This window comes from Sebastes umbrosus, chromosome 9 (assembly GCF_015220745.1).
Source record: "Sebastes umbrosus isolate fSebUmb1 chromosome 9, fSebUmb1.pri, whole genome shotgun sequence".
Lineage (NCBI taxonomy): Eukaryota > Metazoa > Chordata > Actinopteri > Perciformes > Sebastidae > Sebastes > Sebastes umbrosus.
In genome coordinates this window covers 20,255,299-20,270,689 of record NC_051277.1, presented here as the reverse complement: position 1 = coordinate 20,270,689, position 15,391 = coordinate 20,255,299, and the positions used below count along the sequence as shown (strand labels likewise).

The 15,391-nt window shown below is 40.0% G+C and overlaps 1 protein-coding gene across 2 annotated transcripts; it reads left to right on the top strand.

Annotated features, from left to right (window-relative positions):
* The first annotated feature begins 5,984 nt into the window (after nt 1-5,984).
* LOC119494565 (Down syndrome cell adhesion molecule homolog) lies at nt 5,985-11,342 on the top strand. 2 transcript variants are annotated; one of them, XM_037780534.1, is made up of 14 exons: nt 5,985-6,127; nt 6,244-6,582; nt 6,888-7,016; nt 7,143-7,310; nt 7,410-7,480; nt 7,591-7,837; nt 7,965-8,033; nt 8,154-8,243; nt 8,556-8,684; nt 8,820-8,984; nt 9,311-9,363; nt 10,269-10,374; nt 10,459-10,489; nt 10,596-11,342. In XM_037780534.1, the coding sequence occupies exons 1-14, from the start codon at nt 6,064-6,066 to the stop codon at nt 10,651-10,653; spliced, it is 1,719 nt and encodes a 572-aa protein (XP_037636462.1). In that variant the 5' UTR covers nt 5,985-6,063; the 3' UTR covers nt 10,654-11,342. The 2 variants fall into 2 exon arrangements, with proteins under 2 accessions (XP_037636462.1, XP_037636461.1); XM_037780533.1 differs by having other exon boundaries at nt 5,989-6,127; nt 7,947-8,033.
* Nucleotides 11,343-15,391: the final 4,049 nt, after the last annotated feature.

The window sequence follows — 15,391 nt, the reverse complement described above, 5'->3', positions numbered from 1 at the left end:
CATGCTTTGTTTTATGAAACTAATAAATCCACAATACACACTGTGCTCAATCTCAACTCTCAGGTCAACATGAATTACATTTTGACCACATTTATGTCCATTTTATGATGAAATTGGTCAATTTCACAGTAAAACACTTGATTAAAATTCTCTGAAAGAAATATTGTCTTTCTCTTCTACCTCCTCGTTATGAGGGGTTTTATAATACGAGGAGTCACTCCGCTAATCTTGTTCCTGTTTTCTATGAATTTGAGTTGCAAAATGAAAGTGCAACTGTGTTCACAGTAACTTTGTTTCATAACTGATGTGAGAAGATCAATGTGTCAACTTTGCATGTTTTTTTAAATAGTTGCAGCTGTATGCATCTCTGTCCTTTACAAGCATCTACTGTATGTTATTGTGACTTTCCTATGGTGCACAAAAAAGAGTTCATATTATCCTGTATGAAATAAATTTAATTACCTCAACCTCCATATTAATCGCCTGGGATCTGGTGTGTAACTGCAAATACTGCAGTTAATGAAAGGGAGAATCTAAATACTCACTTATTTGTATTTTGATATTGTAGTTGTGGGAGGGATGAAAGAGGAAGTTCTATGCTGGGTTACTAAACAAAATGTTTACTCGGCAGTCTAAGACACGTACAAAAGTCCAGTCTTTCAACTTCATTGCTCCTGTGACATTTTCTACCTCATATTTTATATAAATGAGTACATGAGAAGAATTTAATTGACTTGATTTAGCTACCAAAGTAATCTTAAATGGCTGCTGCTAGGTAAGAAAGTCATATAGATGATTTTATTTAATATCTCTTACCAAATTATTTATTGGCAATCACTTTCTGCCTTTTTTCAGGGTTGTATGTCTGCAACTATAACAGGGCCTGTGCAGATGAAGTGATCATGTCAGACAGGACGTCTGTGACCAGCAGATTGACAAAGCGCTAGGTGACATTGATGAAGGTGATGTGTTCCTGATCATCAGGCTGGTTGAGGAGAGCGACTCAGGGATGTACAGCTGTAGATTCAATGATCACACACGAGCTGTTGTGCCAGGTGAGAGGCATCATTCAAAATTCAGCTACAATGATGATGGTTAGAATGGCTTGTTAGATATATATTTCATCATTTCCTTCTTTTTTAGCAACTCCTAACCCCTTGTTGGTGGAAATGAGAGGTAGAGGAAGAGACCATCACTGTTTGCTGGATTGCTGTGTTTGGTGGCGGCAGGCCCGTCACATCCTCCATGATTTATCGCAAGCACAAACTGGGTAAGCAACTAAAGCAATCCCAAGAATCTGCACAGAGTTTGGACAGCTAATTATATTCTTTGTACTGAGAGATATTGCAAACCCACCCGGGTGCGGAAGTACAATTGAGTCGGTCATCTCATTCTGTAAATACAAAAGTTAACCCACTTTCAATCGAACAAATGATTACAATGATAACAAAAGAATCTACAGCCTATTTTACTCCTTCAAATTTATTTTCCATGGTCCTCCCCTGGATTTGCAACATGGGGTCACTTGGAGGGTAAAGTCACAATTTTGAAATGTAAGCTGCAGACACATTCAAAGTTTTGAAAATGTTTTTCTTTTAATATTGGAAGAAATATTACAGATATTACATTGTTTTTCGTTGACCAGCCTCCGAGGGCTGAGCTGAGAAACTGCAGAGTTACGGCATTAGCTACAGAGAGTGTGACTCTGCAGGAGGACAGTTTAAAAGGTGGCAGCACCAAAACCTTAGGGCCACATGTGAACTAGAGAGCGTCATCCTGAGCAACATGAAGCCTTCCGCCATCTACAGCGTGCATATACAGGCCAGAACAGATACAGGAGTAGGAGCTGCCTCAACACATCTTTGCTCTACTCTGGATGAGAGGAGGTTAGGAGGAGGAGGAGGAGAACATACAATCAAAAAATGAAATTAATGAATTGGAATTGGAAAATGTATTTTATTCTGTTTCAAGTTCACACAACTCCAACAGCGGAAACTATTAAGTCTACTTCCACTGCTGCCACTTCAAGTACGTTCATGACTGAAACTGTTTAACATGTTTAACGTGTTTTTAAGCTACAGAAAAGTGAAATCTACTAAATGATTCCTGCGAAAGTTTTCTTGATGATTTAATTCTCAGATAGTAATGAGGTTGGAAAAGGCATGTTTCTACTCTCACCAGTTCAAACTACTTCAAATGTTGAGACTGTTAGGAGCACTTCAGCTGCTGCCACAGTCTGGAGACAAAGCACCACCTGTGTCACTTACTTTATACACTTATAAAGGTACTTCATGTGTTTCATATGGAGATTTTAGCCTCACATGAACTGGTGAAAATGCACCCTCCCAGAGAGGATTTATAATGATACTGAAATATGGAAATCACAGCATTAAGACTTGAATATAATCAGGTGACATTGCTTATGGTTACTCACATAATTTTTAAATAAAATATTACATCAACAATGGGTTTTGATATATTAATATTGTGATTGAATTGCTGGTAAGATCACATTAATTTGGTTTGTCTTTAAATAACGTTATCACTATGGTCTGTCTCTCTACAGAAGAGACTTGTTTAAAATTCAAACATTCAAACAATTATTTTTTTTCTTTGCTTATCTGCGATGCTACATTTGGCAAATTGTTTCCTTCTCGCATTCAGTGAGACAACCCAAAACATAAATGAACCAAGCCTTTGAAATCTATTTTTTTTCTGCAGATCCAACTGCCTCGCATCAATTGTTTTATTCGCAGTTTTTTCATATGAAGTGATAAAACACAGCATGTTCCATTTCATATTAATGTTTTCTTTTCAACAGACTCTATTTCGAAGCAACAGACAACAATTTCTTACAGATGTGTTGACGACATCAACACGTTGACGACATTTAAAATTGTAGAAGAAGGTGACCCTGAATTATTCAACACTGGAGTTGTCACTATGCAATCATAATACAACATTTATACAGATCATTTTACTTTTTTTGAAAATCAGGTGGTAACATACTGACCATAACTGAAACCTCTGTGTTGTGTTCCTGAAGCCTATTTTAGTATATACTGTAAAAAGTAACAGTTCATATTGTGTGTAGGTATTTGCACCTGTGGGATTGAGTTAAGGCTGGAGGAGAGATGGAGAGTATAAGGTTACAGTACAGTCTTTTGAATGTATTTTGATATACCATATCTTTTTGGCACATAAGTTTCTTTCTTCAGTAACATTTTCCTGAAAAGAGCAAGATGTGCCAAAACACCGAGCTTTCCCTTTCTACTTAATTGAAAAACAATTTTCCAAATTTTAAAATAAGTGATTACATTATTGTGCACTTACTGTTTATGGGAGTGGGTTAAGGCTTGAAGTGAGCAATCAATATTACAGTTTTCAACATTAGATATTTATTTGAATATACTGCATATTTATGGCACATATATAAGACTATGTGCCAATTATAATTGACCCAGTCCCTCGAGATAAGGTTCATTTTCACTGCAGTAAAGAAATCCAAAGCCTGGGAGTGGGGAACATCGTCAGGGTGGCAGCTATTTTCTTCTTCATCATAATCCTCATCTTTATTTACCATAATGGATTATAGTTTGTGACTCATGCGCCATTCAGATTAATTTTGCACATTAAAAGTGAGGGGGCCTTCCTTCTTTCGTCTATTTTTAGAAATGCAGTTCATGCTGGATGATTTTGCAGAGTATAATTCACAATCAGTACCAGTACAGGACGTACAGCTCCCTTTATGTAGTGGGAGTGGACCGGTGGAGGTCGACCTGTAGTACATTAATTTTTTTGCCTAATGACGCCAAAAATAAATTGCCTATCGCCTGGCTGCTCCTTTAGACTGTATCACTGAATATTTACATTTTTTCAGGGATTCGTCTCAAAATGCTGAGAGCAGTTATGAGTGAGGAACTCCTGAGTGAAGACATTTCTGTGATGACGTTTGTTGACTTTATTTATGTTCTCAGCCGTAGAGGGAAACCTTTTGAACTCTCATTTTAATTAATATGAAAAAAGCAGCAGCAGCAGCTTACAGGCTCCTGCTATTCTCAGAAAGGGCAAATATGTGTCACGTCAGGCTCAGAAGAAGCAAAAATATCCTGCAGATTAATTAATTCCTTGTCTTGTTTTTCTTTCTGTTTTTCGATGGCAGATTTAATCTGGCAGCATGAAAAAGCTTGTGGATGGTATATACTTGTGGGCACAATGCCACCTACTGGATTTAACACATTATTATCAAAATACTGGAGGAGAAAATATCACTCTCAACAGGTCTTTGTTTATAGTTTTCAATTCCTTATTTCAATCCCAGACAAACAAGAATGTTTTTTGAGTTTGTTTTCAAGGATTCACTGTGAAACCGGTTATGCAGAGTTTCACTCCATGTTCTCATTTCTCAGTTCTGTTTTTTTTTTTTTCTGCATTTGCATTTTTATCTTATTTCAAGGAACAGTGGGCTCTATTAACAGAAATGGAATATAATATTCATAACTTTGTTTTCATTAGTGTATAATCACCTGAAACTAAGAATTGTGTTTTCGTTAGCTTATAATGAGCCCTTCATATCTACATAGGGAGCGGGTCCTCTACACCGAGTCCGCCATGTGGCTCCGCCATGTTTCTACAGTGGCCCAGAACGGACAAACCAAACACTGGCTCTAGAGAGAGCCTTTCATGTTTTTACGTTACCTGGAGGCCACCGTATTTCTCCGACACGATTTTGAAACTGCGGTAACGTGAGCCGCAGAGTGCGAAACTGTGGTACGGCCAGCCGCCGTCTTCCGTTGCTCCAAAAGTATTGCTATTATGGTAAGCACGGCCTTTGAGCGAGTCGAACGGTGCTAACACAGTCTTGGGAAGGGAGGAGTGAGGGAAGAGATATTCAGTTGGTTGCAATCTGCAACCACATCACTAAATGCTGCCAAATCCTACATACTGTCCCTTTAAATACACTATACACTATAAATACTGTTTTTGTTCCTTCTATAAATTAGTTTAGCAACGTAAGCAAATTCCAAGAAATCATGGGGAAGGCCTCTTTTTCTGAGTCAGCGATGGAAATACTCATGATGTGGCTGTGAAGTTGTTTACAGGAATTTCATGACTGATGTGAGAAAATCATCTGGATTGTGGCAAGTCTGCATGTTTTTTTAATTTTTTCGATTGTAAGTAAGTTTCTCTTTTATTTCCGTCAACTTTTGTTTGTGTTCCCGGGCGCGGAAGTAAAATAGAGATCGGTCATCTCATTCTGTAAATACAAAAGTTAACCCACTTTCAATCGAACAAATAATTACAAAAATAACAAAAGAATATACAGCTTGAGTATTTATAAATAGTGTAGTAGTTAGTTGTACCAGCCACATGTTTGTGGGAGTGATCGGAAGAGGAAGTTCTGTGCTGAGTTACTAAACATCCACCAGACCTAAGTGTTTACTCAGCAGTCTAAGACACATATAGAAGTCCATGGCCCTTGAGTAAACCAGACTTTCTATTTTCATCACTGTTATATTTCAGGATGTAATGAGTTTTTTGGAAAGGAAGATTGAGATTATATACCTACAACCATTTTGTGTTTGTGCTCACATGCCGACAGTAAATGTTAGCATTGAAGTTAGATTCAGAGAGTTTAGAGTTACTGTGAATATTTTCTGTTTTCCAGTGTGTGCTCAGTTAAAAAAACAAAAACAGCACATTTTACTGCAGAATTTCTGTGAATGCAAAGCTAAATGTCCTTCTGTGTCTATCACTACAAGGACTAAGAGAACAAAGAACAGGAGTAAAGATCAGTGTGTATTGATAACTTTGATTCTGTGTCTGTCTAATCATCAAAATGTAACAGCGTGCTACTTCTAGGATAAGGAACCAAAACCACAAAAAGGAAACGGCTCTTTTCTACATTCCTCTTCTGCCAGCAGAAGTTGTTTGTGTGAACAAATCAAGGTCAGCATCATGTGACTTGGAAGGATTTCAAAGCTGAAACCACACTGTTGTTTGGTTGCAGTGTCTCTTAGCAGGTGGACTAAACTCTTGGATTGACTCCGAGACGAGAGTAAGATGATTTGTTTTGGCAGGAGACGCCTCTCTCTGTGTTGCAATCTCCTCTTTTGTCTACTCCTAGGTAAGACAGTCATGAGAGGATGATTTGCATTTTTATTCAATGATAATTCAAAGTTTTTATTTAATTATACCTTATCAAATATTCCTTGTTGCCAACGGGACTTTCTACCTTTTCAGGTTGTGTGTCTGCAGAAAACATCATAGCCAGAGTGGGAGAAGATGTGACTTTGATATGCAACTATGATGCCAAGTCCAAGGGCAAGCTTTCTATGTGCTGGGGTCGAGGAGCCATCCCCAACAGTGGCTGTGCCAATGAGGTGATCAAGTCAGACGGCACGTCGGTGATCAACAGGCTGTCAGAGCGTTACCTGCTCAAGGGGAACATTGGTGAGGGGGATGTGTCGCTGACCATCAGGCAGGTTGAGGAGGGCGACTCCGGGATGTACGGCTGCCGTATAGAAATACCGGGATGGTTCAATGACCACAAACACCAGATGACTCTGACGGTAGTGGCAGGTGAGACCCACGGAGAGAATTTATAATATCTGAGGGAGAGACTAAATATTTACTCGTATTTGTGACAAAATGAGTTATTGGAATTCCCCGGTGATTCCCTGCTTGTTGGAAAAATTTCTCCCACAACTTCCCAGAGACAGAGGCGGCGTATGAAAATTCTCTCATTTGTGAACAAGCACATGCTTCATAAATGACTTCAACGATAACTCCGTTGCAAAATTGTCTGTATATTATCTGTTGATTGATTCATCAACTAATTGTTTTAGCACTACTAGGCATGTAACTTAGTTTTTATTTCTTTTTAGTACGCCCTAACCCCCTGAAGGTGGAGACAAGAGAAGTGAAGGAAAGAACCGTCACTGTTCGCTGGACTCCTGTGTTTGATGGCGGCAAGCCCATTACAGCCTACAGGATCGACCTCAAAAACAAACAGGGTAAGCACAAGTAAACTCTTCCAACAATCTTAATAGAATTTGGACATTTTAGCAGCTAATTATATATTTAGAAATATACTTTGGAATATACAGTATGGACTTTATCTGTGCATCCCTGTTGCACAGCATCCTGGGATACCGCAGTGAGTACCGAAGTGTCAAATCCTGAACTGACTCAGCTGACTTTGTTGGATTTGCGTCCGGCCAAGTCCTACAACCTCCGCATGTTCGCCATTAACAGTGTGGGCATGAGCGAGGTCAGCAACGTTCTGACAGTCACAACGAAAGAAGCAGGTAGTGTCGGCCATTATTTATTGTTCTAGAAATAATTATGCAGAACTTAAATATAAAAAAAATGATGGATGGCCTCTTTAAAATGTGTTTTCCCTGCAGCACCAGACGGTCCTCCCCTGGATATGCAGCTGGAGGCCCTCACTCCTCACAGCATCAACATCACTTGGAAGGTAAAGTCACTCTACATGGCACCCTTTTTAGCCAGGCTTTGTGTCTGGACATAGATTATCCTACATGATATACCTAAACGAAAAAGTGTTAAATCTTTTCTCTTGACCAGCCTCCGAGGCTCGATCAGATAAACGGGGTTCTTCAGAGTTACAGCATTAGGTACAGAGAGTACGACCCCGCAGGCAGACACTTCAAAAGGTGGCAGTACTTGAGTGTGACGGCAACACGGGAAGTAGAGAGCGTCGTCCTGAGCAACCTGAAGCCTTCCACCAAATACGGCGTGCTTGTTCAGGCACTAACAAGCGCAGGGATAGGACCTGCCTCGACTGCACCTCTCTGCTCCACTCTGGATGAGGGTAAGATGAGAGGATACCAAAATATGACTAAAAACATTGATTTAATTATTATTGATGGCAGTTTAATATCAAGTTATTTACAGAGATTTGGATTTTATTCTGTTTCAAGTTCACGTAACTTCAACAGCATCAACTATCAAGTCTACTTCCACTGCTGCCACGATTTGGATACAAGACGCTACGAGTTTCACTTCAGGTTTGTGCTATTATTGGGTTGATGAAAAACATTCCAGAAACATTTATTAACACCTTGACAACTATATGAATAAACAAACTGATTATGACCAGAATTTTTTTTTTTCTTTTCTGTCCCAAGTTCACTCAACGTCAACAACTAAGACTGTTACTGCTGCCACAGTTTGGGGAGAAAGCACCACAACCAGTATCACATCAAGTGTCACATCAGGTACTTCACATGTTTCTTATGGAGTTTTGCCACTTAACGCTGAATTAATGTTGCTATTTCTTACATCACTTTTATTTCGGACATCCAAACAAACTTAATTTGCTCTATCAAAATCTCTGTTAATCATGAAATGAGCCAAAATCCAAGTTAGATCACATGTGTTGTCATAGTGTCCCATTTAGAGTCGATCCATTATTCTGTGATGATGTGATCATCTCAATCTGTTTCTGCAAAAGAAACATGTTCAAATTCCCCAAATTAAACTGAGCTGTATAAATAAATCCTTGTTTTTCTTTGCTAAATATCTCCTAGTGCCCCCGGATCCCCCAGTGGTTGAGTTAAAGGAGGTCAAAGACAATACTATCTCCCTTCTATGGACTCCTGGGTTTGAAGGTGACAGCCCCATTACTGGCTATTACCTGGAGTCTAAAGCAGTTAACGGTATGAGAACTTTTCAATGGTGTAATAATTAAATCATTGCCACTTCACTGTAATTCAACTGCAGAAGCTAAATTCACATTGTTAATCCCCCTGGTATTTGGTGATATAATGTAAAATCTTTCATTTTCTCCACAGCCTCGTGGGATTACAGAAAGACAGTTGTTGACTTCAGCCCCAACCAGACGGAGGCCACAATAATAGAGCTAAATCCCTCCACGTACAACATCCGCATGTTTGCCAAGAACAGTCGGGGCACCAGTAAAGCGGGCAACGTCATCACCGTCGCCACTGGAGAAGCAGGTGTGGTGTTTCTTGATTCTCACTGTCTCCGTTGTATTTCACTGTGGTTCATCAGGCAGAACAGGGCCGGTGTTGTCATTGCTTAACTCTTCAGTGTTACTATGATGCTGTGGTTCATTAGTTTATTTATTATCATCAAGGCAGCCCAAAAATATAAATTTACTTTATTATGACCCAATCACATGTCCTAGGAGAACAGGAAATACACCTTATGTGACCCAATATCCTCCCACATTGGTTCTATTGATAGATGTTTTTGCAGTTTTCTGAAAAACAACACTTTCAAAACTTCCTCTTATCTACTTTCCTTTGTGGGTGTCTGACAGGTCATCAGAGGGATGATCATCTTACCACCGTATCTACTGATACTCACGCTGCTGTAAGTATGTAAACAAGGACTTCCATACTGCTGGGTAGCTTAATCCATAATAATTAATAATATTAATAATCTGAGTGACTGGTAACTAAGACAAATAAATTTAGTGGAGTAAAAAGTAGGCTACAATCTTTCCCTCTGAGATGTAGTGGAGTAGAAGTACAAAGCAGCATAAAATGGAAATACTCAAGTAAAGTATAAGTACTTCAAAATTGTACAGTACTTGAATAAATGTTCTTAGTTACTTTCCACCACTGCTCATTATCCCCTTTAGGCTCATACAGACGCTCAAGGGTGCCTTGTGCGTCTGTATGACACGCCAAGGGGTGTGACAAAGTGTTAGTAATTGCAACACTCATCCCTCTTGTCACATACTGCTGCTTTGTCATTTTAGGATTAGGCAACAAAACCTCTAGAGTTAGGTTTAAGAAAGAACTACATGGTTGGGCTTAAAACTACTATGTTTATACAGTGAAAATGACGCTGAACGTTTTGAACACGGGACACGAACAACGGTCTCCTGGATGAAAGCCTTGTGTTTATTGGAGCTATCCACCTCCCCTCCCGCCTGCTCGGTGTGTCTTTTCGCTCTTTGTCACCACACTCTCAGCGCACTTTCTCTGAGTGTTTACTGTTGCCGTGAAATAGTTTACATTGTAGTTAATGGAACGCCTGGTGTGTCCAATGGGCGTGACAAAGCCTCTGTATTTGACGCCCTGGGAATGACAACGGGCTGGTTTCTCTGTATCCGCAAATAGCTGGTGACTTTGAGGTTGTGTATCTGTTAGCTTGTTTTGATGTTCTGCTCCCTTGTGGCAAAAACCTGTTAATGCACCTTTAATGTTCACAAGCTCAGATGTATCTCCAGTGAAGGTGAGGTTGAGCTGTTATTGAATCCTCTCTGCTAGGCGAGCGTTGAGGAGAGTCAAAGTGGTGGTCACATGGCAGCCATCGTGGTGCCAGTGGTGCTGTTGGTGTTGGCTGTTGCCACAGTAGCCACATGGCAACTTCGACGTGAGTACTGCTAACAGTGTAAACTTCACAAGTCCGACAGGTTTTACTTCTTTAATTGAATCCTTACGCTCTCTGTTCATATAGGAATACAACAGAAAAAAGGCAGCCTGAACATGTGAGTGGTTTGGAGTATTTGTCACATTTACATAGAGAATTAAGCAACTTAAAAATAACCCTTATTGCCTCTGCTTGATTGAACAATAACTTTTTCTTGTGTGCAGGTGGCTGACCAATGGAGGGCTACGTGAAAGAGGCGCTGAGCCACTACAAGAGCTGTAAAACTCTGAGTTACTTTACATTTTAGCCAACGACGAGGCTGAAACTCACACATAAGCGATACATTTTATGAAATTTGAAAAGTAAGATTATATATATATATTTCTGTTTGTTATGTCATTGAGGAGAGAAACTAAATCTACAACAACTTCATCTCTACTTTGTAAACACTCCCTAAAGAAGCTCTAATCACAACACCAGCACAGTGTTGCCGATACTTCCAATAGTTTCATGTTGCTGAATTAACATTAGTTAATTTGTAATTTTTCGTTGTTTCCTCTCTTTCTAACAAAATGGATCTTTTTACACTTTTATAACAATCAACAGGTCATTAAATTACTTGTTTTATGTGACTTTATGTGTAATTAAATAATACCACATCTTTGCTATTTTGCTTAAGCGATAGTAATAAATGTCCACAGTGTTTGTTCATCAACATGTATTTTATTTTATTGGGTAAAACATGTTGTGTCATGTAGAAAATGAACACAACATATTTACTTACCAGCCACCAGCTGTGCAGGATGTGGCTGTTTTTAAAACTATGCCAAATGAAATCAGCTGGTAAAAGTTTAAACAGTTCAAATCAAACCATAAATACATACATGATGGAAGGTAGTTTATGAATGAGCTGTTGAGATAACATTGTCAAAAATAAAAAAAAAATCCCTCTATCCCATTCTCTTCTTTAAGTTATGGCTGAACTCTACTACTACTAACAAATTGCTCCCCTAACTAAAATCTTTTCAATAAAAAAAGTTTAATTCATCACTGTGAAGCAGTAGCCGACACTCAGCAGGAGTAAATAATTACAAATATTGAGGACCTGGTTGTTTTTTACCAATCAGTTCTTCCAATTAAACCCAAACGCTTATTAAACTCCACTTTTCATTTCATCTCCACACCTCTCACAACCACTGAGCACCAGTATCCAGCTACAACCACAAGAGAGAGCCAGAGTCCCACCACTGAGTTGATCTAACGCTCTCCGGCGCTCTCTCATGTCTCACCTCATCATCGGCAGAGTCGTCCTCAGGGACAGGCATCGCAGCCAGCTAGATTTCCATCCATCTGTCCTGTAAATCTCTTAATTGTTCTAATTAAGGAGATGAGGAAGAGGAGGAGATCTGATACCTCTGTGGAGCTTTGAGACAGATGCCTGCAAGGGAGTCTCTTACTAATGGGGGATCACAGGGGGGGATACCCGAGCTTGTGTCTCAGTGGGGACTATATGGCACAATAGTGTATGAATTGATGTACATATGAATGAATGTTGAAAAAGGGGCTTCCACTTCCTTTTCTGCTTGTTTATATCTTCTTTTAAAGATTTTGAGTTGTGACCCCCACCCCACCAATATCACTGGGACATTTATCTCACAACACCTCGATGCAAACACATTGATCAGAAACTGTCATCATATCAAAATCCCCACATTTAGCGGTAGATTCAATGTATGCTGGCAAGTGCTTTTTGGTGTCTAAACATTTGGGCATATGATTACTGTAAGCCCCACTACTGAGCAAGCGGGCGTTTGTGCTGTGAAATGGTGAAATGCGTATGGCTAAATTAGGGAATGCTTGTGTAGGTGTGGCGCTAGTAGTGAAATGGAGCAGGTTAGATCGAGGTCTGCTGATTTTGAGTGATTATTGTGAATGCACTGATTAATATAAAATTAGGACTGTCAAAGTTAACTTGATAATAACGCCTTAATGGAAATTTGTTTAACGCCACTAATTTCTTTAATGCATTAACGCAACTTGCGATTTTTTAAGTTGTAGCAGGCTCAGTTTTAAAGCTAGAGTGGCATCATATGAATCTATAAAAACCTAAGAATCCATTGGTACCGATCATGTTATACTAGCTTGGCGTGAAGGATGTTAAATAACACTCAGTTTTAAAGCTGAAAATACTTGTATGAAACTAGAAAAACCTAAGGAATCTATTGGTCTTTATATATTGGATAAATAATGCTCCAAACCAAACATTTTGGTGAGGAAAAATTGTCATGGCCATTTTCAAAGAGGTCCCTTGACCTCTGACCTCAAGATATGTGAATGATAATGGGTTCTATGGTTACCCACACTGACACACTGACAGCTGTTGTTGTCTGTTGGGTTTGAGTTTGCCATGTTATGATTTGAGCATATTTTTCATGCTAAATGCAGTACCTGTGAGGGTTTCTGGACAATATTTGTCATTGTTTTGTGTTGTTAATTGATTTCCAGTAATAAAATATATACATACATTTGCATAAAACAAGCAAATTTACCCACTCCCATGTTTATAAGAGTATTAAATACTTGAGAAATTCCCCTTTTAAGGTACATTTTGAACAGATTAAAAATGTGCGATTAATCACGATTAACTCTGGACAATCATGCGATTAATCGTGATTAAATATTTTAATTGATTGACAGCCCTAAAACAAATGTAAATGTTTTCTTTGTGAGGACAGTTTAGTTTAGTTTTAACAGCTAGGCGTTGTTCAATATGCTCCAGGCACTGTGGATTTTTGATGCGTTTTGTGACTTTCTTTCTCCCACTAACTCGCCGGAAATCCCCCGTCAGGAACTCATGTGCCGCACACTTTGACTCTCACAAATGCACTCAATAAAATCTATTCTGAGGTAAATCACTGGCACTGTCTAAAATATTCATTAGGGTTTTTCTCCGCAACCCCCAGTAATTATCTCACGACCCCCTTGGGGGTCCCGGCCCCCAAGGGGGTCGTGAGATACTAAGCTGCTGATGAAGTTGTTCTTGTTGCTTCTGCATTCACATGCTAAAGTGTTGCACTTCCTGAGAAATGGACTAATTGTTTACAGTGGTATAAATATGGCTTGATTATTCTTTTGCAGCGGTAAGCCATCACAAAGTCAGAGCTGCTGACACAAGAAGCCACAGTGCGCTGTGTTGACCGTGGCCTGTAAACACGACTCCACCACATCCCTCCTCTCTGGACTCTATCATCCCTGGACACCCCTCATTTCCGCTGTCCCCTGCCTTTCTCCCCTTTTCCTCTGCCTCCTCACTCTGGTGAGCCTTCCTGTTCTGGTGCTTTCCTCCATCACTACACCTCTCCACCTTCTTCTCCCTTCATCTTCCTCTCTGTTCAAGCCCTGCTGATTACACTGCGTAGCACTTACATAAACAGAGGATAAGAGGCGAGGAAGGTTGTGGGAAGCACTGGTTTGATGACTTTGATGGGGTCGCTTTGATTTTGCCACACAGCCAAAAAAACAGTTTACCTCCCAGCCGCCTCCACCCCCACATTTCTTGGTTCCCTTCGGACCAGAGCTGCCACCCGTAAACCACACAAGGCAACAAACCAGTAGTCAATACAACAAGTTGGGAAACACAAATGGAAACAGCTGATCTCGCTTAACGTGTCATCGCCCCAACAATTTTGTCACCTCATTCAAAGCGTGGCTCCCATCTTCTTCTACTGAGACCAAACATCCATTAAGGAAACAACACAACGTGAGCCAGAGCTGTGTCAGCTGTATCTAGTAAAAACTTCAGTGGGAGACTGCAGGTGGGAGATTGAGAGAGGGTGAGTGGAGGGGGCTATATGGTCGTAATAATGGCAGTATTAGCAGTGGGGACAGAGTTAGTACTGTAATAAATCATGCACTATGGTTGTGGCCACATCAAGGAACCAGCACTCAGGAAGTGGAGACCCTGAACGCTACCACACACACCAAAGGGCTGAGCTCAACAGGAGAGGCTGGTCTGCAGGCCTCGTTGCCCCACAACGGATGCACGGCCCTGGGCCTAAGGAGCTGCCAGATGTTGGACCTTCTGGAGCGCCTTATGAATTTGCGAACAGCAGAGCAGATGAGAGTATTGGAACGGAGCAGAAATGAAAGGGGCAGTTTGTGAAAGCATGCAGAGTGTGGCCTATTTGCTGATGAAAGACGCACTAATTGAATCAAGTCTTAATGCAAACCCCCCGCAAACTACCGCAGCTCAAAGGGAACTTTTCATGTTGTTACAGCAAGTAGCAATGCTAAAATCCGATCCATAAGTTTTGTGTGAGCTGGGAGATAAATTCAGATATTACAGCGACCACTAACAAACTGGTTTAGAGCGATGCAAAAATCACCAAAAAATTCCCTTCATTCATGATGAGATCTGACGGTGCATTTGTGTGTGTGTTGATGTGATCTGATTAGCCAACCTGAGCCAGATGGAAGGCAGCGCACATTGAAGGTCAGACATTACAGTTACCATGGAGACATCACCAAGTAGACCAAGTAAACCAAGTACAACGTTATACTGCACTGTCGCTTCCCCCCGAGGGACCTGCATCAGCCTGTGTGTGTGTCTGTTTGTGCGTGTTGGTGTGTATCTGCATGGTTGTGCATGTGTGTGTACAGTATAAGAGCATTTCTCTGGCATTTTCAATTATCACTCTGCACTATGCTTTTGAGCATCTACAAAGGCATTAAGATTCATTTTCAGATAATCTTTTACTGCTCCTCGATCCTATAACCGGACAAATTATTCACAAGTTAAATAAAGAATTACAGCATGAGGCAACTTTGAAAAACTTTATAAAATCTGTGGCCGAAATACTTTTTAAAGTTGTTTGAAGAAATCCACAGACTTCTGCTTATGGCTAACACAGATTAAAGGCAGGGTGGGGAAAGATTTTAGAAACCTGTTTTGTTATATTTGTTGAAATTCTCATTACATCCTGACAGCAATCAATAAATCAAATGCTCTGACAAAAAAAAA